At 60.4% G+C, this 26,783-nt stretch overlaps 3 protein-coding genes across 10 annotated transcripts; 2 read left to right on the plus strand and 1 right to left on the minus strand.

The window, feature by feature from the left end:
- The first annotated feature begins 1,848 nt into the window (after positions 1–1,848).
- On the plus strand, positions 1,849–20,677 carry SEMA4G (semaphorin 4G). Of its 8 annotated transcripts, none has more exons than XM_051618491.1 (17): positions 1,855–1,948; positions 10,891–11,019; positions 11,985–12,225; positions 13,385–13,533; positions 14,095–14,157; positions 14,243–14,341; positions 15,477–15,570; positions 15,821–15,934; positions 16,133–16,299; positions 16,449–16,618; positions 16,770–16,914; positions 16,993–17,215; positions 17,302–17,417; positions 17,794–17,948; positions 18,122–19,526; positions 19,740–19,868; positions 19,951–20,677. In XM_051618491.1, the coding sequence occupies exons 3-15, from the start codon at positions 12,099–12,101 to the stop codon at positions 19,128–19,130; spliced, it is 2,631 nt and encodes an 876-aa protein (XP_051474451.1). In that variant the 5' UTR covers positions 1,855–1,948; positions 10,891–11,019; positions 11,985–12,098; the 3' UTR covers positions 19,131–19,526; positions 19,740–19,868; positions 19,951–20,677. The 8 variants fall into 8 exon arrangements, with proteins under 8 accessions (XP_051474452.1, XP_051474451.1, XP_051474450.1 ...); XM_051618488.1 differs by lacking the exon at positions 1,855–1,948 and having other exon boundaries at positions 3,740–11,019; positions 18,122–18,183; positions 18,274–19,526; XM_051618489.1 differs by lacking the exon at positions 1,855–1,948 and adding an exon at positions 3,740–5,636.
- A 61-nt stretch (positions 20,678–20,738) lies between these two features.
- Positions 20,739–21,765, minus strand: MRPL43 (mitochondrial ribosomal protein L43). Its single transcript, XM_051619209.1, has 3 exons — positions 21,585–21,765; positions 21,079–21,185; positions 20,739–20,968 (listed from the first exon to the last, which is right to left on the minus strand). The coding sequence occupies exons 1-3, from the start codon at positions 21,713–21,715 to the stop codon at positions 20,754–20,756; spliced, it is 453 nt and encodes a 150-aa protein (XP_051475169.1). The 5' UTR covers positions 21,716–21,765; the 3' UTR covers positions 20,739–20,753.
- Positions 21,766–21,857: 92 nt separating this feature from the next.
- TWNK (twinkle mtDNA helicase) lies at positions 21,858–26,346 on the plus strand. Its single transcript, XM_051619208.1, is given in 6 exon segments — positions 21,858–22,290; positions 22,292–23,124; positions 23,617–23,857; positions 24,458–24,565; positions 24,690–24,831; positions 25,277–26,346. Coding segments are annotated over 6 exon segments (2,007 nt in total). The 5' UTR covers positions 21,858–21,865; the 3' UTR covers positions 25,535–26,346.
- The last annotated feature ends 437 nt before the right edge of the window (positions 26,347–26,783 follow it).

Genomic DNA, 26,783 nt, shown 5'->3' on the forward strand with positions numbered 1-26,783 from the left:
AGCAGTGCTCCAGGTCTGGCTGGGCAGGGCTGTGGGTGAGTCCAGCTCCTGATGCGTGGGCATCCCACTTCCGTAGGGTGGGTGGAGAGGCGAGGCGCAGCGTGGAGGAGACGCTGGGGTTTTGCCCAAGGACAGGAGGAAATGGTAATCAGGTGCTGGAGTGTGCAGGAGGTGAGGAGGAAGGACAGGGAGCACTGGAGGAGGTGGGTAGCATCTCTGCTCTCCTGGGGTCCCTGGGAATGGGGACAGGGAACAGGTCCTGGCATTTCATGCCAGGTGAGGGAATGGTGGCTGCTTGGTGAATGTGTGCAGGGGTGATGGGTGCCACCTGATCTGCAGGAAGGCCCAGATCAGTTCCTCTTTGGTTGAGACCCATCAGTGTGTGGGGACTGGGGGGGATTCAAGCCTCTGCTGCTTGCTCTCCCTCCCACCCACAGTGTTTTTAGGAGGCAGGACTCTGTCACTTAGAGGCCACAAGAGTGATATGTAAGCTGGGGTCCCCACAGGAGTGCTCTGCCCCTACTGTACTTCCCAGGTAAAATGCCCAGGTGAGGGCAAGGGCTCATCCGGGGCTGACTTTCATCCCCAGATGATGCTGAACAACTTCAGCGCAGACCACTCAGCACTAACCCCTGCTGTGGGTCTGGTTCAGGGTCTGCAGGGTGGAGGGCTGGGAGGGACGCTGGTCCCCCTCCTTGGGACCTCACTCCTTGTGGAGGTCTGGTGTGGAGCAGGGGGAATGAGCCAGCACCTGAGAGTGCCGGTGCTGGGCCTGGGCACTGTATGGCTTTGTAACTGTGGGCTGACGACACCTGGTCACCCCAGCAGCTTTGGGAGCTGTAATCCAGCGAGTGCAGGTTCAGTGTCTCCCCACCTCCTGCTCCAGCTGGTTACCAGTTGCCCTAGATCCAACCTGCTGATTACATACAATGCTCAGGGTTTTGTTTTCGGGAGGCCTGCTGCCTCCTGCAACGGGCAAGGAGGGAGGGTTGGTCAGGCGCTGAAAGCTTGCGAAAGGAAAGCAAACACAGGCCTGAACCTGGCAGCTCCTGCCTGTGGGGAGGAGCCGCAGAAGCCACCCAGGGCAGGACGATTTGTCCACACGTGGCCCTAGAGGAGCCACTGCCTGCCCGTGTTTCAAAACAAGCTTCCACTGTGGGTAAAGGCAGAGTAAACGAGGAGGGGTGTGTTACGGGAGGGTGAAGATGGGGCACGGTGCCCTGGCCAGGTGTATGATGCGGGATGTGAGGAGCCTCGGTGCGACAGCGCAGCACCGACTTGGGCGGCTGTGGTGTGATGACATCGCCCGTGCTGTACTGGCAGGGCGGGCTGATGCTTATCTGCATTCGGCAGCGCTCTTTTGTGCTCACAAGCCCAAGCTAACCAGCCCTGTGGCTCCCTGGCCCTGCAAAGGGCTCGAACACACGCTCCTCTGCAAGAGGCCTTTTAGGGGCTGTATAACACAAACTGCTTGTGCTGAGCGAATCCCCCCCAACTCTGCCCCGTGTGCCGGGGGGCTGACCACCCACGGGCTGGGGGCGTTGCACGGCGGCGTCTTTGCAGAGGGAAACGCGGCCTCCCACCATCGGCTGGGGAGACCCAGCGCAGGCAGGGCCAGCCCAGCACCGCGGGCGCAGGCAGGGCCAGCCGAACCGCGGCCCCCCCGCCCTGCCGCCGCAGCCCGGGCAGGCGGCCGGTACCGCCGGGCCGGGGCCGAACGCCGCGGTCTGGGCGCACGAGGGTGGCCGGCAGGGGGCGGTAGGAGGCGGGCGGCGCGGTACGGGGGCTGCGCACAGCCGGGCTGCGCCGCGCCGTGCCGGTGCGGGAGAGTGCCGCGCCGTGCCGTGCCGTGCCGTGCCGGTGCGGGAGAGTGCCGCGCCGTGCCGCGCCGCGCCGTGCCGTGCCGCCCGCACCTGCTGCACCGCCGAGCCCCGCCGCTCCGCACCAGGCAAGTGCCGAGGAGACGCGAGTGGGAACAGCCGTCGGGCGGGTGCGGGGTCCCGGTGGGGGTGCGGGGTCCCGGTGGGGGTGCGGGGTGCGGGTCCGCAGGCAGGGCCAGGACGGCTGGGTCTAACCGCCGCGGCCACAGGCAGGATCCGGAAAGCTGGATCTGGGTGCTGCGTGCCCAGGGCGGGAGCTGGGGCTGTGTGCTGAGTCTGCAGAGTAAGGTCGGGAGTGGTTGGCTTCGGGTGCTGTATCGGGTGCTGTATCTTGGTTCCGGTCCGCAGGCAGGATTGGGGGTGCTGGGTCTGGGTGCTGAGTCCCTTTGTTGGGCCTGGGGTGTTGCGTCTGGCTCTGCAGCCAGGGTTCGGCTGCTAGATCTGGGCACTGAATCCACAGGCAGGAGGATCTGGGGTGCGGAATCTGGTTGCCCGACCAAGTGCTGCATACACAGGCAGGGTGCTGAGTCCGGGGGCAGGGTCGGAGGTGCGGGGGTCTGAGTGCTAAATTTGCAGGCAGGGTCGGGGTAGTTGGTTTGGGTTACTGGTTCTTGGCCTGGGTCCACAGGCACGATCAGGGGCGCCAAATCCAGGTGCTGAGTTATACGAGCAGAGTGCTGGGTGCACAGCCAGGGTCCAGAGAAGGAGAGCAGGTGTCTGACCTGCTGGGATCCAAGTCGAGGGCATGATGCTTTGGGGGAAACAGGGGAGCAGGATGGATAGGGGTTCAGGGGAGGTCTGCTGCAGGTGAGGTTTTGGAGGTGATAAGCTGGAGGTGAGAGGGGAACATACAGGATTTGGTGGCAGTGCAGGCAGCTTGCTTTGGGGACAGGCTTGGGTTGTGGGGGTGAGGTGGGGAACCTGGGCAGGAGTGACAGGGAACATGCTGAGGGGGTGAGGGAAGACAGTGGTGGGAATTGCAGCCAAACAAGGCACCTGAGTGGGCTAGATACAGCCACCTCCCCCCCCGCTTTCCGCAGCAGACTGGAGGGATTGGGGGTCTGCAGGGATGGGGACTGCCAGTGGTATTTGGGGATGCTGTGTTGCCTGGGGACAGCTGGTGTTTCAGCCAGCTGGAACGAGATACTAAACTGATGCAGGTGGTGCAGTGCAATCCCTGCCTCCCACCCCCTTCCCCTTGGGAGGTGGGGGGCCATGGGACCTGGCTTGTCTGATTCCTGGCTCCTTGGGGTGCACTGGTGTGGGGTCTGCAGATGACTGTGAGTGGGAAGGACCAGCTTGTGCTGGGGACTTGTGTGTGCAGGGGTTGAGCTACATCTCCTTGCTGATCCAAGGGTAGAAGGGACCTGCCATGCAGCCAGGCAGCACTGGCATTTGAGGTTCTCTTTGTCCTCCCCATCAGTATCCAGGTGGGCCAGTGGCTTGTGCCTGGCCTTTAAAACTGAGAGCATGAAGTGGGAGGGGGAACCACAAAAGGGCTCTTCAGGTGCCGAGAAAACGTCTCCAAAGACAAAGAGACTGCCCAAAATGGATGAGGAGTGCAAATTCCCCCAGAGACAGGGAAATTATTCATAACAACCATGGCATTTTTTGTGCTAGTTGGCCTGCCACCATGGGCTTTGGCTGCTTTTCCTTCCTCCGTGGTGAGTGCAGGCTGGGACCCCCCCCATCTGAACCTCAAACCCATGCGATGCTGCATATGTGTCCTGCAGGATGTGTTTCTGCTCCATCTCGGTTTGGCTGGGCTTGCTCTGCCCTGAGGGATGAGGGACAGGGAGCTGCCCCCCCCCCCCCCCAGCCTGCCACAATCCCTATCTTCACTTTGTTTTTGTCTTGCAACCAGAGGGGAAAAAAACCAAAAACCCAAACCCCAACACCCTTTTGGTTCCTGCAGCTCAGAGCTTTGTGCTGTAGGCTTGTTCTCCTCCCCACTGCCTTTTCCAACATCCTCTTGAACCTTTCACCACTTTCCCCACCAAGAATGCAGCAGGTTTGCCGGAGCTGGGAGGTTTTTTCAGCAAATTTGGCAGGTCGTGCGCTGGGAAAAAGCATCCAGGTGCACTCAATAGGGCTGGCCTGGGGGGATTCTGCTGGCACTCTGAGCAGGAGGGCAGTGGTGGAGTGGAGACGTGGTGCCAGCCTCGCCTGGCCGCGTGCAGGGAATTTCCCTTCCTGCATTTGCCTGCCGGCTCTGCTGGGCATCCTGATGGGACTTGTTGGGAAGCAGCTCATGTGATGGGTAGTTTGGTGGGGAGTGCTGGTTCTGGGGACCTACTGCCTCCTGGGGAATGGGAGGATGATGCCGTGAGAAGTTTTGTGTTCCCTTAAACCCCCCAGCAGTGGCCAGCTGTGCTTTGGGTGTTGGGCAGGCACTTGGTCCTGTTCTAAGGTGAGAGCTGCCTGCCCCGCTGGTGCTTCAGGAGGAAACGCCGCCACTGTCCCTCCCCACCACCACTCCTGGTGATTTACAAGCACACAGGCTTTGTGACAGCAAGGTCTCTGCCAAACCCACCCCCTCTGTCCTTCTGGGGCCTAATTTTCACCGTCCAGAGCCAAAGGAAGCTGAGGGTTTTGAGCAGCTTGTTACCAGACAGTGTGGGGACAGCTTCGTGATTCAGGGTGTGCTCCAGCTTGTGCTCTTCGTTTTGCTTAAAAGCTCTTCCCAGGTAGAACCCCGCCCCCCCTTACCTAATGGAGGTCTCTCGTTTGCCTGTTGCAAAGCCAAGCCCGTGCAAATAAGGTGGGGAGCTGATTTTGGTGAAACAAAGCTGGTGGTATGCAAACAACTGTGGGAAAGACCAAGTGCTACTGCCTCATGCTGTACAGTTTTGAATGTGAAATTGAATGTCAAATTGGGTTTAAACCCAAATTTGAAGCTTTGTTGGAAGAAAAGTGAAGGAAATAAGAAGAGGTTTTTAAAGGTGGAAGCCATAAAACTGCTCCTGTCATCTGGTTTTGCTGGACTTTTGAAAAGAAAGCAGCTTATCTTTGGAATAAAAGGGAGGAAGACAGCCTTGCAGCAGAAAGCCCCGTGTTCACGCCAGGCGAGCTGGGTTGTGCTCCAGCTCTTGGCCCTGCTTTGAAGGGGACCCCAGGTCATGCAGGATTTCTGAGCCTCAATTTCCCCTCGGGGAAGCCCTGCGCTGCACCGACAGTGGGAACCTTGGGCATTGCCAAGAAACATCTTTGAAACTCAAACCTGGCTTTGGAAAGAAACTGGAAGACAAACCGGCTCTAAACAAACACCCGAGTTAATTCCTTGTCTTGCATTGTACGAGCCCAGTGAAATGAAACAAAGTGCAGCCACGAGGACAAGCAAATGGATTCAAATGCGTCAAAAAGCTCTGAAACCTGCTGGTTTGGAAATCTCCCTTTATGTTTAGGGTTGGGGTCTTTTTTTGTTTTCTAATTGTTCCTGGGAGTTTAATGGTACGATTATTTTCCTGCTTCTGCCGTGGAGACAATGTGCTTCAGCCACAAAGGCTTTGAAGGCTGAATTGCAGATGGCATCCAGCGCTGAGCCACTCGGATGCAAACGTCCCCTTGCTGGGAAACTGCTGTGATGTGGAGGGCTCTCTGTTCAGCTGTCCATCTGTCCATCCAGTCTGCCTAGGGGCTGCCAGCGAGTGGTGAAGCCTGGCCTGCTGCAGTGGAGATGGGAAAGGATGGGAAATGTTGGGATTTTGGGGGTGATGGTGCTAGTGCCTAGCATGCCTCTGCCCTGCCATGGAGGAGGTGGGTGCTCTGGGGTCTGGACCCCACATCCCAAAGCTCAGTGGCTTCACTTTGCCTCCCCTATGGCCTGGTCATGGAAGGGGGCTGGCAATGAGGTGAAGTCAGGGTCAGGCCATGGCGGTTTGGCATCTTTTGGTTTCAATTCCAGTTCTTGCATGGCTGCTGGCTGGCTCTCAGGTGCTCCTGGGCTGCAGAGTTGGCTGCTGCTGTGGGGTTTCTCCAGAGGCAGATGTGCCGGATGGGAGGGAAGAGCTGCAGGGACTGTATCCTTGCTGCTGGTTTGCAAGGGCCAAACAGCCTCTGGTACGTGGGGAATTGTTCCCGCAAGGAGAAATTTGCTACCCTGCCCAGAGGTGCCAGGTTTGGTCTGGCTGGGGCATTCCTTAGAACTCCCAGTCCTGCTGCTGAGTTTGCCTTCAGCCTCCCCTCCTTGCACCCTTCCCTCCCGGGCCAGCCCTGAGCAAAGCTTTTGGGGTGATGGAGCCAGGCAAGGAGCTGTTTTGACCGATGATGTTCGTGGGTTTTCTGTATGGATGGGGAGCAGAGGAGAGCTCTGTTCTGCCATCCCAGGCATCATGCTCTTGCTGTCTGCTTGCGGTGTGCTGGGAGCTGCTGGAGCAGAGCTGTCCCCCCACCTGGCAGGTGGCTGCAGGCAGGTGATTCCTGCCCTGAAGCAGCTTTCCTTATTGTCTCAGTTGGGTTTTTTTGGAGGGGGTGGGTTTGGATGAGAATGCTGGGAGAGCTCTGGGGGAACTTAGCAGTGAGCTGCGTTACTGCCTGACAGCCCCTTTGAACGTTTGTGTCAGACCTGACTTGATGGAGGAGAGGAACAAGTTCTCATGAGAACAGCGAAAACAGGGAGCTGGGGAGAAGCTTAAGTGCCGCGATTCCTGCAGCCATGTAGGGGGACACTGTGGTTTGTCCCTGTCCCTGGCTTCATGAGTGGCATGCCCCAGTGGGATAATGCAAAGGGACAGAGATAAAGGCATGGTAGTGTGGGGACAGTGGGGCAAATCTGCCAGAAATTGGGCTGTTGTCAGTTTTATTGCTGACAGATCAGCTTGTCCTTTCACGGATGTTTAGATGTCTGGCTCCCGCCAGCACTGGTGCCCCTTAAACAGGCCCACATTCCCAGCCAGCCTCACTTGCTCTCCCATCCATCACTTTGCTCCTTCACGTGCCGCTTCCCTGCCATGACGCTGATGGGATCAGAGCTGGGTGATTTTCTCTGCCAGATGCACTTTGCTCTGCTGGTGGTGGTTTGGGGCCATCCCATGCTGGGGAAATTTGGAGCTTGTTCCCACACCCACTGGTGCCCACCATCCATCCCTCTGGCTCCATGGGGAATGCTTTGGGGGAGGGCTTTGTGGTGGGAGCAGCATGGGATGCTGCTTGAGCGGAGCTGATGTCGCCACTCTCCCTCCCCTCCTCTGTGCCTGAATTCCAAATTTGGGTAAAGAAGGAATATATCTGCCTATCAGATCACCAAAGCTCCCGTGCGTGTCTGCTGAAGCGTCTCAGGGTTGAGTGTGGTTTTGTTTAAAGAAAGCAACTAAAATAAACTTGGCGAGAGGCTCCCAGGAGGTCACTGTACTTCTTTCCTCCCTATTCCCAACCCCCAAACCCAGCACGGATCCCCTCTTCCTGCAGGACTTTTGGCAAGTTAGCATTTTTTTTCTTGCTGTTGTTGACAAAAATCCTGGCTGGTTGAGAAATACCAGTGTGGCAGCGCCAGCCCAGTCCCACGGGTCAAATCCTGCCCCTGCAAATCTCTGCCGGCAAGGGCAGCTCGTCCTGACTGGCCTTCAGGAATGCTGCAGGGGGGGGGGTTGTCCATCACCTTACAGGGCACCCCAGGCATGAGGCCATGAGCAAGCACCTGTGATGGATGGCTGGATGGATAGGTGGACACTGGGGGTGGACCTGTGGATGATTTGCTGGTTGGGCTCTGCAGCAGAAGCAAAATGCTGGAAGTTCGTCAAGGGCTGAATTAAAGTTGCCTGGCAACCTCCATCCTGGTGCCTCTTCCTACATCTCGCAGGATTTCCCACCCAAGGTCTTCTGGCTCCAGGGAAAGGGGGGCCCAAAACACGCCACGCTTGCAGCCAGGCACAGGCTGAGCTTGCCTCTTCAGGATGGCTGTTTCTTTAATTCCCTGGCTTGTTCCCACGCCTGGGAGCTGGGAACTCTCCCCACTAGGACTGCCGGGGCAGGCGCCTTTTCCCCCCCATGCTGGGAACAGGTCGGGCTGTTTTGGCTGAACCCAGGGGCAACTCCTGTGGGTCCCCAGGGGTAAGACATCGCTGGGCTGGTGGGAACATGGCTTGGGAAGTGAGCAGCAAGGGAGACAAGGGGGGGTCACATGCTGGGCTTGGCCCCAGTGAGTAAAGCTGAGTAGCCCACAGGGGCTTGGAGTGCCTGGGCTGGGCCAGTGTAAGAAAGCAAGGTGTAAATGGTGTTTCCTGGTGCCATCCCTGCTGGGACTTTTTTTAAGGCTATTTTGCAACCCTGTAACCTGGAGGAGACCTGCTGGGAATCCTGGCTCCCACTGGCAATCCTACGTCCCACTGGGAAGCCAGCAGCACTCCTTGTAGGAAAGCTCGGTGCCCAGGAGGAAGGAAGAAAGGTCCATTAGCCTTTCTGGGAGCCTGCTTGGGCTTTACTAGATCTCAGTGAAGCAACCACAACCTGTGCATGGAGTGATAGGATAGGGAAGCATCTGATCCCACTCTGCAAATCTGTCCCACCATCCAGGATAGATTCTGGGGGTGAGCCAAAGAAGGGCTACTCCCACCCAGTATTTCCATTCTTTCTCCTGGGTTCCTTTTAAATTAAAAAGCTGGCATCATTTTTCAGCTGTGCTGCCGAAGAAGCAGCTATGTGGGGGGCCCATAAGCCCCCAGCTGAGGTCCCTCCATATTTGCTAGCCCCACTGACAGCATGGATTCCCTGCACCACAGCTCATGGCTGGCTCTTGCCCACAGGTTTTGCTGCCTTGTAGCAGGGAGAAGGAAGCACCATGGCCAGCAAAAGCTCTGAGTGCCACTGCCATTGAGGGGTGCGGCAGCTTTGCCTGGTTTCTTTGGCCGGATCCAGGTTGGCGAGACCTGCCGCTGGGAAATTCACTCATCAAAAGCTTTTTGCACCTCCAGAGACGCTGGTCCAAGGGATTTTAAGGAGGTGCCGGCCAGGCCAGCTCGTTTGGGTGTGCTGTGCTGGCTGGCTGATGGTGGGAGGCTGAGGCCAGCACAGTCATGCTCGCACAGCTTCCGCTGTGACCCAGTAAACCCAGTCAGACCTGACCGGGGCTTGCTCGCTCCCCTGCACGCTCACGCACGCCTGCCGCCTCCGCCACCCTGCTGCTGGCCTGGCCTTCCCCAGAGACCAGCAAACCCATCCTGCTGGCAGGAGCTGGTGCTGGGGTTGGGCTTGCTCCTGGCATCCTGCAGGAGCACCAGCAGCCGGTGGCAGGGGGGTGGGCTTGGCCCCAGTGGATGCTGCGTGTTGTGGCTGGAGTGGCTGGTTCCTGCCTTCCCCCACTCTCGGGGCAGCCATCAGCCCTGTAGCAGGATCCTGCCCCTGCTGGATCCCCTGCTTCTCCAGCTGGAGCAGGAGCTGGGGCACTATTTTGGATTCTATGTCAAGCTCCCCCCGTGCTGGGAAGTAGGTGAGGTGCTGAGGGGCTTGGGAGCTCACTCCTGGGGATGGGCTCTTTTGGCCAGTTTTTCTCTCAAACCCCAGATTTCATTGGAGCTGCTGCTTTTCAGCTTCTTCCTCTCCCCCCTTTTGTGTCTCTCCTCTGGAGAAAGCTCTGTGTCATTCCTCTTCCTGGCCTTTCCCTGTTTCCCATGGAAGTGCTGGGCTTGAGCAACCCAACTGCCCCAAGCCCAACTCATGGGTCCTGCTGTCTGAGACAGTGCATCCCACCCTGGCCCTCACCATCACGCAGAGCTCACCCTGCCAAGGGGAAAGTGATGGGTCTGTGGGGGGTTGGTGTGGCTGCAGCCAGGGTTGACGACCTGAGCCGAGCCAAGGGTGGTTTCAGTTCCTTCTTGCTCTTTCTCCCCCACCCTAGGTATGAAAAATAAAAAATAAAATAAATAGAGAAGCTCGGAGCAGCCCTTCCCTTCAGGTAAAATATTAACTGGCTCTTACAGCGAACTGATTAAATGTTCTTTAGGACAAAGTTACATCTGATCTCAGGTAAAGGAGCTTTTGGAAATGGGTGTAACTACTTCCCTGGGAAAAGCAGAGAAACCCAGGAGGCTGTTCCCCCCTGCCTCTGCCCAGCTGGGAGCCCTGCACAGCCCCACAGCTTAATGTGTTCTTTTTATTTCCCCCCCGCCCTGTGCTGGCTGGGTGCTCATGCTGGTTAAATGTTAGCCGAGGCTGGCTCCCAGTACTGTGCTCACCCTGTGATAAACAGCCTCCCTGCCTCCCTGCGCGGCTGTGCTCCCAGCTCAAATCCCCGTCACACTTGGAACTGGGCAGCAGGCAAAGTTCAGGGATTGTTTGTTCGGGGGAGATAAGGTGAGGACACCCGGCAGCATGCAGGCAGCTTGCAGGGCTGTTACTCATTTATTAGAGATGGTTGTTTGCCTTGTCATAAGAAGTTTTCTCTTCCCCTCTGCTTTCTCAGCCCAGGTGCAGGGCAGCTCTCATGGTTTGTGTGTGATTCTGGGCTCATCTCCCTGTGCAGAGACCTGGGGAAAGTTCCCCACAGCCGCCAGGGCCTGGTCCCACTGGAGGGATGGAGAGGTGTCAGCATGGGGCTGCTTTGGTGCTCTAGATGTGACCCCACGACTTGCTTTGCCCAAATCTTTGATGGGTTTGGCTTGTGCCAGACACAGTGCTGTCAGAGCAACTTGTTTCTGGTTGACCTCCATCCCCACTCACCTGCCTTGCATCACCCTGCCACCCCCCTTGCTCACCATGGAGTTCCTTGGAAGGAGGTTGCTCTGGATCAGTATTTTCTGCTCCCCAGGGAGCTCAGTTCTGTGGGCAGCACCCTGCTTGCTCCCAGGGTTGGGTGCTGTGTGGGTGCTCTGTGCTGGGTCGGTGCCTGCGGAGGCATCTAGGCAGGAGAGAATGCGGGGGACTTTTTCCCTTTGCTCCATTCCTGGGATGCTGCAGGGCAGTGGCCAGTGCAGGTACGATGTCTGGGTCTAAACCCCCCCAAAAGGAAAGAGCAGTTCAGTGCAGACTCCAGACTGTGGCTGGATCCCACATCCAGCCCCTTGCTTCTCCTTTTCAGCCCCAAAGACCTTTTCGCTGTCATTTCCCTTTGGTTTTGCTTCCACTTCACCTGAGACCCAGGCGAGGTATTTGCTTCAGAGAAACCATCTACAACAAGCGTGTTCAAACAGCTTCTCTACAGGGCCAGGTATTTGGTTTATATATATATAACACCCCCTGCCCCCAAGCAAACATATAGGTGCTGGTTGCTTACAGGGAGCTCTCTAGCTCGGAGATCCCCAGTTGTCTCCTTCCTTAGTGCCTGCAAAATGAACAATGCAGTTGGGAGGTACGGGGGGTTATTTGGGAGGGATCAGATGCATGAAACCAAGAGCTGAGATAGATCCTGAGCTTCAAGGAAGCTTGGGATGAAAGAGAAACTGAAATCTTGTGGAAAAACACTGGGGGGGAAAGTTACTCTCGCTTGAAAAGGCTTGATGAAGTGGCTTCTGTATGGGTTTTCCTTCACCCTGCATCACTGTGTGCGTGGAGCATGCTTCCCCACACCTCTGTCCTTGGGAGTCTTGTAATTTCAGGAGAGGCAAAGCTTTGGGAACAAGTATCTTGTGCAGCAGGAGATGGCTAACTGTGCCTTTGGGGAGGAGCAGCCCTTAGGTTCCCCAGAGCCCCTCCAGCACCCTGCTGCATCCGCTCCAGGGAGTGGGGCTTGGGGTACCCCATTGTACCAAGAGACCAGCTCTGTGCTTTTGGGGGATCAACTGGCTCTGCCAAAGCCTGTCCTTTGGTCAGGGGGAGCTGCAGAAGGAGATACCTCAAAAATGAGGAAAATGACCTGTGAGCAATGGAACCAAGTGCTCAGCCAGCGACTGCAGCTGCTGTGACAGAGGGGACACTGAGTTGGGGGATGCTATGGGTGATTGCTCCACTTGGATTCTGCACCCTGCCCTGTGCTGGCCACAGGCTCAACACCTTGCACCCTGCTTCAGTTTCCACTTTGGCAAATGAGGGTTTGCTTTTCCCTGAAGCTGTCCCGGGGCTGAGGCCGTGCCCAGTCAAGCATCCATGCATGTGTGGCCAGCTCCTTCCCAAGCCTGCTTGCTCATGAAGTGCCAGGGACAACAGGAACATCTGACGTGGTGCTCTGTGTTTCAGGAGGGCTTGGCAGCTGGCTCTGTCCTGGAGAGCTGGGGAGCTGGTCCCGAGGATCGGCTGTGCCGGCCCGGCAGCAGCGGGCTGGGTGGCTGCCCTCGCCGGGGCAGTGGGAAGATGAGCAGGGGCACGGCCCATTTCCTGACAGCTCTCTTCATGGCGGCAGCAGGGGCGGTGGGCTACCCGTCCCGGAGGTCTGCCACTGACCTGGATGCCACCCCCAGGACAACGGTCACCTTTGATGGTAAGAGGGTGCGGGTCTTGGTGGGTGAGGTTAGGGAACTTGCTGGCTCTGGGTTTGGTACATCGTGACTGCGTCGTGACTGCGTCCTGCCCTCACCAGCCCCCTGGAGTGGGGATTTCAGCATGGGGGGGTGGCTACAGCAGGGCCTCTGGTCCCCTGGGCTCCAGAAATCAGAGCTGCCTGACATTGGCTGCCCCACATTGATCTGTCCCGAGGGATGAAGCAGGTCAAAGGCATCTCCCCAGAAGCCAAGGGGGGACAGAGAGCCAGCCTTGGCCAGACCCTGGCCCTGTCCAGGAGCCCTTGGAGGGTGTTCTGAGTTGGGCATCGCACCTGGGCTGGGCTCCCATGGCCCAAATAGTCAGCAGGGAGCTTTTATTCATTATTTTCTCTAATTGCCACTGAGCTCTTGGCCTCTGTGGTGTCAGCCAACCCTGCAGTGTCATCATGCCTTGGGCATCCGTGTGACTTAGTTGACCTCATTAGTGAATCCCAGCTCAGTGGTCAATGATAGGAGAGGGTTTCATTTGCAGCCAGGGTGCCCACTTTTCCCCAGGTGATGCCTCCTTTCAGGGGACTCATTCCATCTCCAGCTGCCTTCAGGGACCCATGGGACTTTCTGTTCCTGCAGTGGGAGGGCCCAAGCTTGACACGTGTTCCCTCTGGCCAGGGCTGAGTCCCACCTCATACTTCTCAGCAGCCCAAATTGAATGGTTTCTTCAGCTCAGTGGGCAGGGAGTGCCCAGCCTTGCTGAAGAAGCTCTTTCCTTGCACGATAGTTTTGGTTCAGGTTTTTTGCATCCTTACTTTTGGTCTGGCTGGGTTAATTTTGGAGCTGGGGTCACTGCTGGTGTGTTTTCACTTCCTCCAGCAGTTCCCCAAACAGCGTGGCAGGTCCATGCTGGGCATGGATGTCACAGCTCCCACCCCTGGGCTGCCCTGTGAACCTGAGGCCAGTTAGTGCCTTTTGCTTCCTACCAAACCTCCCCTCTTCCCTTCTTCCATTCCTCCTGCCAAAACCACTGGCATCCAGCACCATCTGCCGGATCACCTTGGTGGGTGCTTTCCTACCTGCTGCTGGCTCCATCCTCTGCCTTCCCTGGTGGCTCAGGCCATGCCTGCCCTGGGGTCCCCCCTCAACCCCCTGTTCCCTTTGCAGAGCTGTTAGGTGTTCGGCACTTCAGCACACGCACCCTCAACTACAGCACCCTGCTGCTGGAGGACGGCCGGGGCATCCTCTACGTGGGCGCCAGGGGAGCCATCTTCGCCCTCAACTCCAGCGATGTGGGCGACGGGTCCCACCGCACGGTGAGCCCGGCCTCTGCCTGCCAACGGCTGGTTGTCCTCTCCTGTCCCACCCTGCCTGGTCCCTGGCCAAATTGTGGCCACTCTATCCCTGCACATCCTCCTGCTCCTCACCATCTCAAGTCTTGCCTGGAGGTGCTGTCCCCAGGTCTCTTCCCTGGTCTGTCCCCAGGTCCCTTGTGGATGTCTGGTCCCCAGCCAGGCAGTGTGGGGCCAGAGGTGGGAGACATCTCCAAGCTCAGAGCTGGCCTGCTCCAGGGACACCCCAGCAGGACAAGTAGCAGGGGGGGAAGCACAACCCTTTGCTCCCCTCAGGAAGGACACCCCAAAGTCCTCCAGGCTCCTCTGGGTGCTGTGGGGTTTCTGCCCACATGTTGGGGTGTGGGGCTGCTCTTGCTCTGGGCTGGGGGGGATGTGGGCAGGGTCTCATCTCGTGCTCTGAGCAGCCTTTCCCTCTCTTAGTAAGAGAGGATTTCAGCATCTCTGATGGCTCTGGCAGAGGCTGGATGCAGTGACAAGGGACTGGGGGGGGTCACGCAGTGACAGTCCCTCTTCCCCTTTCAGATCCCCTGGGAAGCCTCCCCAGAGAAGCAGATGGACTGCCTGCAGAAGGGCAAAAACAACAAGGTAGAGTGGGTGGGTGGGTGCCAGGTGCTGGGGTGGGCTGCCGCTGCTTTTCCCAGCTGGTGACGCCTGTCCTCCCCCTCTGCAGACCGAGTGCTTCAACCACGTGCGGTTTCTGCAGAGGCTGAACAGCACCCACCTCTATGCCTGTGGCACCTACGCCTTCCACCCGCTCTGCGCCGCCATTGTGAGTACCCCAGGCTGTCACCTGTCCCCTGCCTCCGAGTCACCCTGGGGTGGCACAGCCCCTGTCTTCTCCCACTATCTCCACCCACAGCCTCACTCCCTTTCCGCTCCTGCCCCAGCCCCTCCTTGGCTTGGGAGGGAGGTGAATGACCCTCAGACTGGGGAGGGTTGGTGTGGGGACACAACCTCTGTGACACAGACACCCAAAATCCCCACCCCAGCCCTGGGCTTGGACTCTGACCCCAGAGCAGGATGGCTGGGGGTGGGTCACTGCTGTGGACAGGATGTGCCAGCGCTGGAGCTGGTCCCCAGCCCCTGCTGTTGCAAGGTCCCTTCCCAAAGCAGGGATTGCAGACTGGCTAGTGGCCGGTGGCAAGAGTGCCCAGGGAGGGCGATGGTGGCAGGGAGGGTGATGGTGGCAGGGCTGACTCAGCAGCCCTTCCCTAGGGATTTCCCGAGCCAGGACAGGGGGTCTCCGCGTGGCTGTGACTCACAGCAGAGCAGCTGGGGGCAGCCATGTCCCTCAGCAGCAGGACTTTAACCCCTGTGCAGTTGCTCCTCAGTGACTGTCACCCTTTGCCCACCTCCCTTCCCAAGCTGGGAGACAAACGAGCCAGGGGCCACATCCCCAACATGGCTGGAGAGTCCCAGAGGGGGACATGCCTGTTCCCACGACTTTGCTGCCAGTCTGGTTTGGCCATTGCACACCCTGGGATTCAGGCAGAGGAGCCGCCGAGCTGGAAGGGCCCCGTCATTATTTGGTGCGCTTTGAACTGCAAACCCCAAAGAAAATAACTCCTGCTGTGACAGAGACATCACCTGGGGGGACCCAGCCCGGCTGAGTAGCATCTGCTGGCCAGGCACAGCCCAGGAATGTCAGCTGCACTGGCCAGCGCCTGCCTGGTGCCCACATGATGCCAGAAGGGGGTGTCGGGGTTCCCCTTGCCCCCTGAGCCCTCTCCACGCTCTTGGCTGGGGGCTCTGGCTGTCCATGTGGTTTCTGACCAGCTGGAGGGTGTCAGGGGGGTTTGTGGGCATCACTTTGTCCCTGCTAGCACCTCTGCAGAGAGGCTGGGGCTGGCAGGTGAGGCAGGTCTGTCCCCTCTGGCCTGACCTGGTCCCCTGTGCCCTTCAAGGATGCCGACACGTTCACATTGCCATCCTACTTTGAGGAAGGGAAGGAGAAGTGCCCGTATGACCCTGCCCGTGGCTACACTGGCCTCATCGTGGGTAAGTGGCTCTTTCCCTGGGCTGGCAGAGACCTGTGGAATGCCACCAACCCTGGCCCCATCCCCAGTGCCCCTAGGGAGAGTCTCCAGCTGGGTGGGTACTTGAGTGCAGGGGCCTTGGCAAGCCAGGACTCGGTCCTCCTCCTCTTCCTTTCTCTTTGCCTGGGGCAGGGGGATGCGGGTGGCTTACGGGGCTGTCCCCAGGGTGCGGGGCCATGCTAACGGGTGCCTGCTCTGCCCGCACTGCCCAGACGGCGGGTTGTACACGGCCACGCGCTACGAGTTTCGGAGCCTCCCTGACATCCGGAGGAACCTGCACCAGCGGCCGTTGAAGACAGAGGAGTCCCCGCTGCACTGGCTGAATGGTGAGACATCCCAGTGTGTCGCCCGGGACTGGTGTCACAAGCCATGGGATGCCATGGATCGCCTCAGGGAGCATGGAGCAGAGGTGGGGGTGGCACTGGGGTCATCTGTGGTTTGTTATGAGGGGAAACTGAGTCATGGAGGGATTCCCCATCCCATGGTGGGTCCCCAGTCTCCACCTCACACTCCACATTTCCCAGATGCCGAGTTCGTGGCCTCTGTGCTGGTCCAGGAGAGCAAGGACAGCCCCGTGGGCGATGATGACAAAATCTACTACTTCTTCACGGAGCGGGCTGGTGAGGAGACCACATCCTTCTTTGACAAGAGCCAGATGGCCCGAGTGGCCCGAGTGGCCCGTGTCTGCAAGGTAAGCATGTCCCCAGCTATGGAGAGCCAGGTGCTGCTCCTCCTGGTGCAGGGGCTGAGTGCCTTGCACCTTGGGGGAAACTGAGGCACGGGCAGAGGGGACACATACCCCCACTAGCCTGTGCAAAAATTCTCCCTGCACCCTCCCAGAGCGATGTGGGGGGGAAGAAGATCCTGCAGCGGAAGTGGACGTCCTTCATGAAGGCGCGCCTGGTCTGCTACATCCCCTACTATGAGGTGCTGCGCAGTGTCTGCAGCCTGGACGGGGGTGGCTGGGCCAGCACGGTCTTCTACGCTGCCTTCACCCTCTCAGCACAGTGGTGAGTGGGGCAGTGGCCGAAATGGCTGGGGCTAAAAGTTGATGGCAGGGAGGGGACTGGAGATGCTGGAGGGGATGTGCAGGCAGGTGCTGAGCCACTGAGGATGCACCGGTGGGGACCACCTGAGCTCAGGCAGGGCTCTGCCCCCCAGGAGGACCATGGAGGCCTCGGCTGTGTGCCGCTACAGCATCTCGGCAGTGCAGCACGCCTTCGAGGGCCCCTACATGGAGTACCAGGACTCGGCCCGCAAGTGGTCCCGCTATGATGGTGCGGTGCCTGAGCCCCGGCCTGGCTCCGTGAGTGCCTGGGGGTGCAGAGGAGGGGGGGATGTGGGGTGCCGTGTCTCCCCCTGACCCCCATTTCCCCCTGAGCAGTGCATCACGGACCACTCTCGCAGGAAGGGCTACAACTCCTCGCAGGACCTGCCCAACAGCGTCCTGGACTTTGTCAAGCTGCACCCGCTCATGTTCGAGGAGGTGAAGCCGGCCGGCGGGGAGCCGCTGCTGGTGAAGAAGAGCGTGGCGTACAGCCAGCTGGCCGTGGACAGGGTGCAGGCCCTGGATGGCCACTCCTACGATGTCCTCTTCATGGGGACAGGTGAGTGGGGGATGAGTTTGCTGGGTCTCTGCTGGGCAGGAGGGACAACTCACACTTTCTCCTGACTCCCCTGCTCTCTTCTCCAGGGGATGGCTGGATCCACAAGGCCGTGGTGGTGGGCTCCGGCATCCATATCGTGGAGGAGGTGCAGGTCTTCAGGGAGCCGCAGCCTGTGGAGAGCCTCGTGATCTCGCAGGCCCAGGTGAGGGGTGGAAGAAATGGGGGGACACCATTACAGGGGCCATGTTTGTGCTGCAAAGCTGCTGTTGGTCTGTTTGCTGGATGGGGCCAGGGTGTGATTCCTGGGTCGCTCCAGCCTGGGATACATGCCAGAGCCCAGTGGGGAAGCCTGGGGAAAGGGACCAGCCTGGCCCCCACCTCCTTGCCAGGTGCCAGCTGTGGCTGTGCCAGCTGTGGCTGTTGGCACTGATGGGAGCTGATGGCCCTCCCCTGTGAACCCCCACTGCGGGAAAGCTGTGCTGCAAAGCTGGGAGGGCGGAATATCTGGGCACTCTGGGGTACCCCACAGCCCAACCGCCCTGTGCCAGGACAGTGCTGAGCCAACTCTTTCCCCCCAGAGGAGCCTGTACGTGGGGGCAGCCAGTGAGGTCTTGCAGATGCCCCTGGCCTCCTGTGCCAGGTACGTCTCCTGCTATGACTGTGTCCTTGCCCGGGACCCCTACTGCGCCTGGGATGGCAGGACCTGCTGTGCCATCACCGCTGCTGATGACAGGTAGGGACACAGCAGGGTGCCCACATGGCCTTCACTTGCCGCAGCCCATGGCACAGTCACCCCAGTGCCACCACCAAGGGGCTGGGATCCAGCGGCTGGTCTGCCGGTGGCCATGACCCCCCAAGGGTGGTCTCAGCCAGGGCAGTACAGCTGAAGCCCCCTGTATCTTGCAGCAGAGGGCTGGTGCAGGACATTCAGAGTGGCAACAAGGGATGCCGGAGCAGCACTGGGCGGGGTGAGTCCGTGCTGCCCCCTGGGATGGCGGAGGATTCCAGTGTCCCTCCGGGTGGCTGGGAGGGGTGCGAGGCAGTGCGTGTCCCCTCAGGCTCCCTGCCCTGGAAGAACCGGACGGTGCTGCAGGGGGACGATGTGCTGCTGCCCTGCGACCAGCGCTCCAACCTGGCCCGAGCCATCTGGCTACTGAACGGCAGCGAGGTGCCGGGCACCGGGCAGGACCGGCTACGTGTGGGGGTGGACGGGTTGCTGGTGACGGACACGTTGCCCCAGCACAGCGGCCAGTACCGCTGCTATGGGGAGGAGCGGGGCCTGCGGACGCTGCTGGCTGCCTACAGCCTCACCGTGCTCCACGAGCTGCACCACGGCCCCACGGCTGCCCCACGGCCCCACGCTGCCAGCCAGGCGGCCGGCGATGTGAAGGTGGCTTACATCTCTGCCATTGTCGCCTTGGTGGTGCTGTGTGGTGTGCTCAGCGCCGCTGTCCTCTACATGTCCTGCCTGGAGAAGCGGAAGGGCAAGTACGTCCTGGGGGAGCCACGGCCGGCCAGCGTGGAGCTGCAGACCGTCTCGGCCAACTGCCTGCGCAAGGGCCGCTGGAAGGAGGAGGAGGAGGAGGAGGAAGAACTCACCTACCCTGACGGCTGCCTGCGGATCATCCCCGGCGAGGCACCTACAGCTGCCACCTCCCCGGTCAAGGAGCTGCCGGCTGCCGTGCCCCCGCTGCCACCGCCGCCGCCGCTGCCAGCCGAGCTCACCAACGGCGTGGGGGCCCTGCCCAACGTCCTGCGCAAGATGAACGGCAACAGCTACATGCTGCTGCAGCAGCAGGAGGAGCCGCTGGCCTCGCCGCTCTACAGCGCGTCCTTCACTGAGGAGCTCAGCAAGATCCTGGAGAAGAGGAAACACACGCAGCTGGTGGAGAAGCTGGACGAGAGCTCCGTGTAGGGGCTGGAGAGGGTTCCTGCCAGCAGGACTCTCCTCCCCTCCCAACCCCTTCTCCCCCACCCCTGCCAGCAGTGTTACAAGACTCAGGAAAAACTACCTCCGGGATGGCAGAGCCGGGCCGGGCCCGGGCTCGGCCATTCCTTTGGCTTTTCACTCACTTTTGAGACTCGCTGTACAGAAAAAAAGAAAAAGAATATATTTAAATTTGGGAGCTCTATTTATGTATAAAAACTCACCAACGGTGGCCACGAGCTGGAGGCAGGAGCTGGCACCTGGATGAAGGTGGACACTTGGGGGAGGGAATTTCTGTCTGTCTGTCCGTCCAGGCATGAGAGAGAGAGACACTGTTGTGGACATGGCCTGCCCCATTTGGCATCCCCGGATGGCTGCTGAGAGGTGGGTGAGGAGCAGGAGTGGGGGCTGGGGGCTGCCTTAAGGTGACTGCACCTCTCACAGGGTGTGGGGTCCCTTCCTGGCACAGGGATGGGGTATTTTCCCAAGCTGCCTGCTCGTAGGCAGGAGAGGGGCTGTGGGGATGCATCTTGCATTGCAGGGGGTAGCCGCGGTGGCTGCCAGCTCCTGTCCGCTCTACAACATCTGCCTTCCCAGGGTTTCTTCTCTGCGAGAGGATGATTCGTCGAGAGATGGAGCTGGGGCAAGGAGCCCATGTCCCCCAACACCCTGGAGCAGCTGGTGGAGAAGCAGGTGCCCACTGTGAGGAGGGTGAGGAGGCCCCAGGTGAAACGCAGCGCTGGGTGCCCTGGGGAGGTGGCAGCCCCAGGGCCTCTGACCCTGACAGGGCTTTGCCCCCTCTTCCCAGGGCAAGAGCAGGATGCAGCAGCAGGCAGCAAGATGCACTGGCCGCAGGATGGGCAGCGACCGCCTTGCCCTGCAGCGTGGCGAGGGAACAGCGCCGTACCCACATCCCCCCAGTGTCTGCAGTCTGCCCCCTGGCACCACGTGTTTCTGCTCTCCTGTTTGGTGCTGTCGGAGAACTGGGGTTCAGGCACTGCCCTGTCCCCTGTGGTACAACATGTGAGAGGGGAAACATCCTCACAGAGTGAGAAGCCCTGCCTTCCTCTGGGACCTCCTGCTCTTCATGGCATTTTCCAGGGGCAGCCACTGTCCCTAAATCCCCCAAACTACCTCTGCTCCTGCTGCTTTCTGGGGGGAAGCTGTGGGACTGGGGTGACATCTTATGCCCTAGGGACAGGGCAGCAACACTGGAGCAGCTGAGGAGGAACTGACTTGCTGGGGTGTGTGTCCTCCCCTGTGTTCCTTGCTGACACCTCCAGAATGAGGACATTGCCTGGAGCTCAGCCCTGCAGCAGGGGCAGACCCTGGGATCCCAAACGGACTGGGAATCCTCCTGTCCCAGAAGAGTGAGGCTGAGTAGGAAAAATCCCATCCTACACCCACCCTTCTTCTTGCTGTAAGGAGGGGCAGGACAAGCCACTCCCAAGCACACCCTCCCAGCCCAAGCAGGGGCACTGCCCTCTGTGTCTGGCCCCACGTGCCCCCCGGCAATAAACGCGGCTCTGTCTGGACGTGGTGTGGCAGCATCTCTCTGCAGGCAGGAGGAGAAAAGGACGGATGCGGAGGCAGGGAGGGGGGGTGGAGGCTTTATTGGGGCCGCAGGCGCGGGCCCTGGACGGTGAGGGCGGAGGGCTTGTTGGTGAGGGGGTGCCACTGGCCCTGGACGCTGGGGTTGTCGGTGTGGAAGGGCTTGCGGATGCGGACGATGTCGAGGCCGGACTGGCGGGCCAGCTTGGTGGCCAGCTGCACGATCTCCTCACACGTCTTGCTGGCGATCAGCTCCTCCCGCACCGTCCCGTTCACTGCGGCAGAGCGGGAGGGGGTCAGGCTGGGCTCCCCCTCCCCGGGGGGCCGCTGCTGTTCCCTCTGCCCGCCCCGCCCCGCCCCTGCCCCGCCCCTGCCCCGCACTCACGGTACTCGGCCAGCAGCAGCGGGGCCGGCCCGCGGCGGGGGCTGATGTAGAGGACGACATCGGGGTGTTTCCGGGCAAATTCCAGCGCCGCCTCTTCCACGAATTCCCTGCGGGAGGTGGTGGGGGGGTGTGAGCCCCAGCGGGGTCAGAGGGCAGAGGTCACCGCTGGGGACACCCCCAGCCCGGTGCCCCGTGCACGGCAGGGGTGACATCTGTGCGGGTCACAGGTCATAACCCGGTCAGAGGTCAGAGGGCAGCGCCGCCTTCTAGTTCATCCCCCGCTGTGTAAAGGGCAGAGGCCACGGCCCCAGCCCGCACCCCCCTCCCCCCCCGAGCTCTGGGGTGTCAGCAGCACTGTCCCCTGCCCCGCACGCACCCGTCCCCTGCCCCGCACAGGCCGGGCAGCCGCCACGGCAGCTCCCCGTTAGCCCCTCCTCCGCCAGGTCACAGGCCAGAGGTCACCCGGCCTGCCCCCCCCGCCCCGGCCGCGGTGGCTCCGGCGGTACCTGGCGCCGCGGGCGTCGGCCGCGGTGGGGCTGAAGAGCAGCTGCAGGCGCTGCAGCTGCCGCACGTAGCGGCCCACGCCGTTGTGCAGGACGGCGGCCAGGAACCGGCTGGGCGACCCGCGGCCCGTCATGGCGCCGCGCTCACCCGGAAGCGGAAGGGCGCGGGGCAGCGCCCGCCCGCCCCGGCCGCGCGCCGTGAGGCCCCGGGCAATGGCGGCCCCCGCGCGGCGCCACGTGAGCGCGGGCTGAGCCCCGGGCGGGCCGGGGCAGCCCCGGGCGGGATGGCCGCGGTGCCGCTGCGGCCCTGCAGGACCGCCGGGCGCCTCCTGCCGCTGCTGTGCGGGGGGCCGCGGAGCAAGGCTGCCTCCCTCCGCCCCGGCGGGGCCGGCCGCCTCACCCAGCGGCGGTACAAGAAGGACGTGCTGCCCTCCCCCGAGGGGCCCGTGCCCACCGTCTCCATCACCGAGATCCGGCAGTACCTGCGCGCCCAGGGCATCCCCTTCCACGACGGGTACAGCTGCCTGCACACCCCCAGCCTCTTCACCGACGGGCGGAAGGACCAGTCGCCGCCGGCCGCCACGGCCCCCTACACCCTGTTCATTGACAAGACGACGGGCAGTTTCCTCTGCACGGCCACGCTGGCCGAGGGCACCTGGCAAGACTTCCAGGCCAACGTGGAGCTGCGGCACCACCGAGGCGTCCCCCCCCGCCAGCTCCGAGGAGCCGGAGGAGGATGTGCGACAGGCCCGAGAGGATGCCCGCTGCATCTGGGACCGGGCGCTGCCGCTCTGGGAGCTGCTGGACGAGGAGGAGACCGGCAAGACCAAGGCCATGTTTGGCATCTCCCTGGTGACAGACGCCACCCTGAAACGCTTTGGGGTGCGTTATTTGAGGACGGCCAAGTCCCTCGTCTTCCCCTGGTTCAGCCCCCGCGATGCAAGCCTGAAGGGGCTGAAGCTGCTGAAGGTGGAGAAGAAGGAGAATTCGATAGTGTATGTGGAAGAGACTTTACCCCGCTTTGATTCCTATCACAATCTCTTTGGTCTGCCGCCGATAAGCCGCCGTGATACGGAGCTGGTCCTAACGGGGTGGGAGCTGGATGCCCTGGCCCTGCATCAAGCTACAGGGGTGGCCAGCGTAGCCCTGCCGCGGGGGGCCACCTGCCTGCCCCCTGCCCTCCTCCCCTACCTGGAGCAGTTCAAGCGCATCACGCTGTGGCTGGGTGAGGACCTGCGCTCCTGGGAAGCCGCCAAGCTCTTCGCTCGCAAGCTGAGCCTCAAGCGCTGCTCCCTGGTGCGCCCCGGGAACCTGCAGCCCCGGCCCCTGGATGCTCTGAACCAGGGCCTGAACCTCACCAAGATCCTGCGGGCTGCCCTGCCTGCCAGCCACAAATCCATCGTCTCCTTCCGGCAGCTGCGCGAGGAGGTCTTTGGGGAGCTGGTCAACACTGAGCAGGTGGCTGGTGTTAAGTGGGCGCGCTTCCCCGAGCTCAACAAGCTCCTCAAAGGACACCGCAGAGGGGAGCTGACCGTCTTCACAGGTGACAGGCAAACGGCTGGTGGATGGGGGGAGCAGAGAGCTCTTTGGTGGCTTCGCTCTCCTGGGGGGTGACGCCTCACAAGACTTCCTGGTCCCTTTCTGCTCATGGCTTCGGCTGAGCCCATTGCAGCCATGTGTGAGAAGCTGGGGCATGTTGCCAGCTGCACTGGGGCCAGGCATGAGGATAGGCTCCATGCCTGGGGTGGTGCGGGAGCACCTGGACATCCCTTTCCCCTGCTCCCATCTGCTGCCTTCTGTCTGAGCCTTCTCTATGCCCTCTGCTGGCTGCCCAAGCCCTTCCCTGCAGGGACCTGCTGGAGGTGACACGTGTGTGCCTGACACGCAGCCGGGTGTGAGACACAGCTTGTTTACGGTGGATGGGCCACTGAGTCCACTCCCCAGTGCTTCCACCTCTAAACAACCCCCTTGTGCATTTAGGACAGGTCACATCTTCCCCTCCAGCTAATTCCTCCCATTTTTGTCCTTGCACCAGGCCCGACGGGCAGTGGGAAGACGACCTTTATCAGCGAGTACGCCCTGGACCTGTGCATGCAGGGGGTGTGCACGCTTTGGGGCAGCTTTGAGATCAACAATGTCCGCCTGGCCAAGATCATGCTGACACAGTTTGCCACCCAGCGCCTGGAGGACCAGCTGGAGCTGTATGACGAGTGGGCTGACCGCTTCGAGGACCTCCCGCTCTACTTCATGACCTTTCACGGCCAGCAGAACATCAAGTATGGTCCCATACCTTCATCCCCGGTGGTGTTTACCTCTCCGCAGCATGTGCTGCGGGTCCCGGGGAAGGTGGGGCTCTTCTCCCACAGTGGGTTGTGGATTTGAGGCTAGCAGGAGGCATGTTGGGGCTGGCGTTGGCATGTGGGGACTGAGTGGCTCAACTCGCTGTTGTGGGGACTGTGACAGCCTCCTCCTGGGGTGGGGATGAAGGGAGGGGACTTTGACCCTGTGCTGGTTGGCTGCTCTAAAACCAGCCTCTCTCCCTGGCAGGATGGATGCCTCCTTACCCTGCTCACCTGGTAGTGCTGCTGTTTGCTGAGAAGGTAGACAGGCACCTCCAGCTCTCTCATATGTCCTAGATGTCCACATGGGATGGTGGGGTGGTGGGCAGGGACTGTCTGGGCAGCAGCTGAGTCGTCCTGATCCAGCCGCCCTTACCAGTGGGGATGAGGCTGCCCCTGTCCTGGTGGAGGAGGTGTGGAGGTGGGATATTCCGAGGGCCCAGCCTGGTGTCTCCCTGCTATGCCTCTCTCCTGTCACTGTGCCCCATCCTCACTTCTGCTCATCCTTGTGCGTGACCCTGGGTTCCCTCTGCCCAGGATGGTGATTGACACCATGCAGCATGCCGTCTACATGTATGACATCACCCACGTGGTCGTTGACAACCTCCAGTTCATGATGGGACATGACCACCTCTCTGGGGACAGGTAGCTCTTCTCCTTCCTCCGCCACCCTCCTCTCTGGCACTGGCCCTGCGGCTGTCATGGCAGGGGCTGGGGACCTGCACAGGTGTCTCTTTAGATCTGATCCCCTTCTTGCTGCCCACAACAGGCTCGCTGCCCAGGACTACATCATTGGTGCCTTCCGCAAGTTTGCCACGGACAACACCTGCCACATCACGCTGGTCATCCATCCTCGCAAGGAGGACGACGAGAAGGAGCTGCAGACAGCTTCCATCTTTGGCTCTGCCAAGGTGGGCTGGGCTGGGATGGCTTGTTCTGTCCCTTGGGTACAGTGTGTTCTTGGGAAAGGACTGGAATACCTCAGGCAGCTGTCTCCAGCTGCCACTAACACCTCAGATTATCATTGGGAACCTGAAAGGTGCTGTGAAGGGCAGGATGTCCCCAGGACTCCTGTCACCTGCTGAAGAGGTGTGGAATCCTGCAGGCCAAGCCTTGGCAGGGAGATGTAGACAGAGCAAACCTATTGCCAGCTAATGCTCTGTTGGGACTTTAGGTGCAGTTAATTAATACTCACTGACTGTGAGTGGGAAGTGCTGTGAGATAATTAAAGGAGGAGACAGCGAGAGCACAGGGATGGGTTCTCTGGAGCTGGACAGGCAGCCTGTGATCACTTCCAAGCCCCATGACTCTGTCTGTGTCCTCTGCACCTTCCTGGAGATGTTTTTCTTCCCACAGGCTAGCCAGGAGGCTGACAATGTCCTCATCCTGCAGGATCGTAAGCTGGTGACGGGGCCAGGGAAGAGATACCTGCAGGTGTCTAAGAACCGCTTTGATGGGGATGTGGGCATCTTCCCCCTGGAGTTCAGCAAGGCCTCGCTGACCTTCTCATCCTCCAGCAGAAACAAGGTCAAGGTGAAGAAAACGAAAGAGGAGAAGGCACCATTAGCCAAGAAAGCTCCAGAGGGACGCTCAGGAGCCTCCAAGAAGCCATGAGCCCGGCGGGTCTCTTCCTTTATCCTTCAGGAGGAATGGGGACTGGTGCTGGGAGCATGAGGTTGGGATATACCAGCCCCCCTCCCCTGGGAACAGCGACCATGTGCCACTGTGGCCCTTTCTCCTGCACAAACAAACCCCGTGGCTACCAGCACAGTGTCTCTTGAGATATGGGGCTATTGTGAGAAGAGGAGTGGGCTCCTCTCACGGAAGAGTGGCCAAAGGAGTGTGCTGGACTCTCCATACTGGTGCTGAGTTCTGGGAGCAGGGGGGAAATGGAGTCAGCATGAGCTGGGAGATGGAGGCAGTGACCTGCACCCTGGGGCCTTCTCTGGGCCTAGGGCGGGTTATGAAGTTGTGGCTAAAATCCTGGACTGTCACTGATGGGAGAGACTGTTGATGGGGACTGTGGAGGAGGGACACATGGTGGGTGAGGGTCTCTGGGGTGGACCCAGCAAGGGACAGGTGTGGAGGAAAGTGTGGGAGTTCGTGCAAGGCTCTTGCCTCAGATCTGCGTGCTCTCTGTGGGACATTGGGGGTGGGAGCTGGACCCCTATGGCAGAAGCTGTCAGTTGAAGGCAGCGCTGGCCTCCTCAGGGCCGTCCCTGGCCTGTTTCTCTGGGGACATCACCAGCAGCCTGGCCTTGCTCTGATGGGCTGGGGAGTGGACATCCCTCTGCCCTATGGGCTGCAGGCAGCAAATACTGTGACCTGGCCAGTCCTTGCCGTGGTGGGATGTGTCCACGGCCAGGTCTTGGTCTGATCCTTTTTTCCTTTTTCTTAGTTTTATTAAAGCATAAAGGTGAATGCTGTCCCTGTGCTGCTGTCCCTGTGACTGGGGACCCCAAGGCTGGCACTGTATCCCTGCACCCCAATCCCAGCATCATTCCCAGCCTCCACGCCAGGAATAGTTTTAACCTGAGCCATAATGAGTAGCTGGGCAGGCAGTGCACACCCAGCTTGGGTTTCCGGGGTGCACCACCTCTCCTGGGGAGCACTTATGGGTGCTGCTGTCAGACCCCTGCAGGCAGATGATGGCAGAGGAGGGTCCTGAGGAAGCAGAGGTAAGGTGGGGAGAGCCAGGGCTCCGGGTGAAGGGGAGGCTGTGGGTGTGTCCCCTTGGCCTGAGGATCCCCCCCTTGCCCCCTCTTCCTCCCTGGAGCAGCCCAGGGATGGGGCTGTGGTGTGGAAGTGGGGCTGGATGGAATGCCCAGGATCCCCATCTCCCACCCATAACTCCTTGGGTGCT

Source organism: Apus apus, chromosome 4 (assembly GCF_020740795.1).
Source record: "Apus apus isolate bApuApu2 chromosome 4, bApuApu2.pri.cur, whole genome shotgun sequence".
In the NCBI taxonomy this organism is placed as follows: Eukaryota; Metazoa; Chordata; class Aves; order Apodiformes; family Apodidae; genus Apus; species Apus apus.

Bases quoted from the DNA above. Each gene is read 5' to 3' on its own strand.
- SEMA4G (XM_051618485.1), top strand. From the start codon at position 10,792: ATGTCTGGGTCTAAACCCCCCCAAAAGGAAAGAGCAGTTCAGTGCAGA. The intron at 14,342-15,476 runs GTGAGTACCCCA...GTGCCCTTCAAG, and splicing joins ACCCGCTCTGCGCCGCCATT to GATGCCGACACGTTCACATT. The intron at 16,300-16,448 runs GTAAGCATGTCC...GCACCCTCCCAG, and splicing joins GAGTGGCCCGTGTCTGCAAG to AGCGATGTGGGGGGGAAGAA.
- MRPL43 (XM_051619209.1), bottom strand. From the start codon at position 21,715: ATGACGGGCCGCGGGTCGCCCAGCCGGTTCCTGGCCGCCGTCCTGCAC. The intron at 21,186-21,584 runs GTACCGCCGGAG...CACCTCCCGCAG, and splicing joins GCCGACGCCCGCGGCGCCAG to GGAATTCGTGGAAGAGGCGG. The intron at 20,969-21,078 runs GTGAGTGCGGGG...GCTCTGCCGCAG, and splicing joins GCTGCTGCTGGCCGAGTACC to TGAACGGGACGGTGCGGGAG.